Raw genomic sequence first — 1,892 nt, 5'->3', positions numbered from 1 at the left:
TCTTCTCCTTATAATAAGAATTATGTTTATAATAACCAAATTTTATTATTCTAAATAGTATTTTTAAAAAATTAATACTTTAGCATAATCTATAGAATTGGTGAAGTAATTTTGGTTTGCTTTGGTTAATTATGTTTGTTTCGCTATACCTTTCTCAATGTAGAATTTTTTTTGTTTGAGATTCATTAGTTGACATCTTTAGGTTACTATAGAAACAAAGACTGAGTAACTTTAAGTAAAGCTATAACTTGACACAAAGTTTTGATATTGAGTGCAAAAATAAGCATTTTCAATATATTTTACTTTTTCATTTTCATAAAAGCAAGAAATAGGTATCCTTAAAAGGGTAAAAATCTGGAGTTGAGCGTGATTCTGACCAAATCACCTCTTTGCACAACCATTGATCTATTAACAGTACTTCCTTACAAAGTACAAAGCCTAACCCTTTTGTGGGGTTAATCACAATAGTTCAAGAGATCTATGTACCATAATTAGTTTTATTAATTTTAATCCAACATTGATATTTCATGTCATAGTACCTCATAATTACAAAAAATAAGAATTTTTTATATACAAACCATATCGCCGATAGCAATCTTCGTAGGTTTTAAATCTGCATTCGAAGCAGTTTCGAAACAAATAGAATCGGGACCGTGCGGAGTCATGATAGAATGTAGCGAAGCGCCGCCGGGTAAGAAGCCATCTTCTTTAGCTTCATAATTACCTTCTATCAATCCCATGAATTCAGACATACAATTTCCTGATTAAAAAAAAAATAATAATAATATTAGAATTTTTAATTAATAAAAAAAGACTCATTTAAAAGAATGATATAGTTGAGGCTTACTGTGGTAATATGGTGGCCTGAATGTTTTTTCAGCTACAGTCCATCGAGGAGGAAATATAACGAAATCGGCCAAAGCCGTACCTGGCTTTTGGGACGGACATGTGAGAACAGTGAAAATTGAAGGGTCCTATAACAGAAAATAATCTTTGTAAAAAATTAAATCATTTACAAAAAAATAATAATGCCAGTTATTTTCCCAAATATTTGTACTTCAACTATAGTTGCTAATTAATTAAACTTTAAGACCCTAATTAATTTTTACTCCTACTCTCTTCTATGAAGTATCTGAAGCCATTGAAATCAGAACAGGCCTGAAGCAAAGAGATGGACTTTCACCAATGCTGTTCAACTTAGCCCTAAAAAAAATTATTAGAACACAAGAAAATGGTGGGGTGCACGTCGGAATGAAACATAAAGTCCTGGCGTACGTGGATGACATTGCGATCAACATAACATAACCAAGATGATATGAAAAGATTCTAATAAGAGAAGTAGAGAAAAAAAACTTGCAAGTAAATGAAGATAAAACAAAGTGTATAATAGTAAGCCGAAAAATCCAACCAAACAACATGGTCTGTGTGGATGGAAAATCGTTTCTGAATACAGACAGTTTCAAATACCTCGTCTCCTCAATAATATCAATAAACTGAGCAACGAACTGAGATAGACCAACGTATAACGAACTGAGATAGACCAGCCTATAACAAGTTCAAACAGATCCTTCTCTTTGTCAAGAATACTGAAATCCCAAAAAATCTCTAAAAATCTGAAACTAAGGGTAAACAATGCCATAATAAAGCCAGCTCTGATATACGGCTGCGAGGTTTGGGCTCTAACAGGTACCCTAGAAAGTAGAATTGAGAGATTCGAAAGAAAAGTACATCCTCTGTACATTTACAGCAGTGAACTGGTATCAGAACCTTAACACATGGAGGAAAACTAACATTGAGCTGCTTGCAGACAGGTCAGTCAATATCTCATGATATGAAGGTACAGAAGTTAAGCTGGACGGGATATGTGACTGGAAGCAATCCATCAGAACACC

At 33.2% G+C, this 1,892-nt stretch overlaps 1 protein-coding gene across 5 annotated transcripts in view; it reads right to left on the bottom strand.

Annotated features, from left to right (window-relative positions):
• hgo (homogentisate 1,2-dioxygenase) overlaps positions 1–1,892 on the bottom strand; it is a 34,400-nt gene that overhangs the window by 1,122 nt on the left and 31,386 nt on the right. For all 5 annotated transcript variants that reach the window (XM_067053588.1, XM_067053583.1, XM_067053577.1 and 2 more), the window contains 2 exons: positions 848–974; positions 579–760 (listed from right to left, as the gene is read on the bottom strand). In XM_067053588.1, the coding sequence (XP_066909689.1) occupies positions 579–760; positions 848–974 (309 nt within the window). The remainder of the gene's footprint in view (positions 1–578; positions 761–847; positions 975–1,892) is intronic.

The sequence above is a fragment of the Halyomorpha halys genome, unplaced genomic scaffold (assembly GCF_000696795.3).
Source record: "Halyomorpha halys isolate HHAL.00 unplaced genomic scaffold, Hhal_1.1 Scaffold322.1, whole genome shotgun sequence".
Classification (NCBI taxonomy): domain Eukaryota; kingdom Metazoa; phylum Arthropoda; class Insecta; order Hemiptera; family Pentatomidae; genus Halyomorpha; species Halyomorpha halys.
This window is presented reverse-complemented; position numbering and strand designations above follow the sequence as displayed.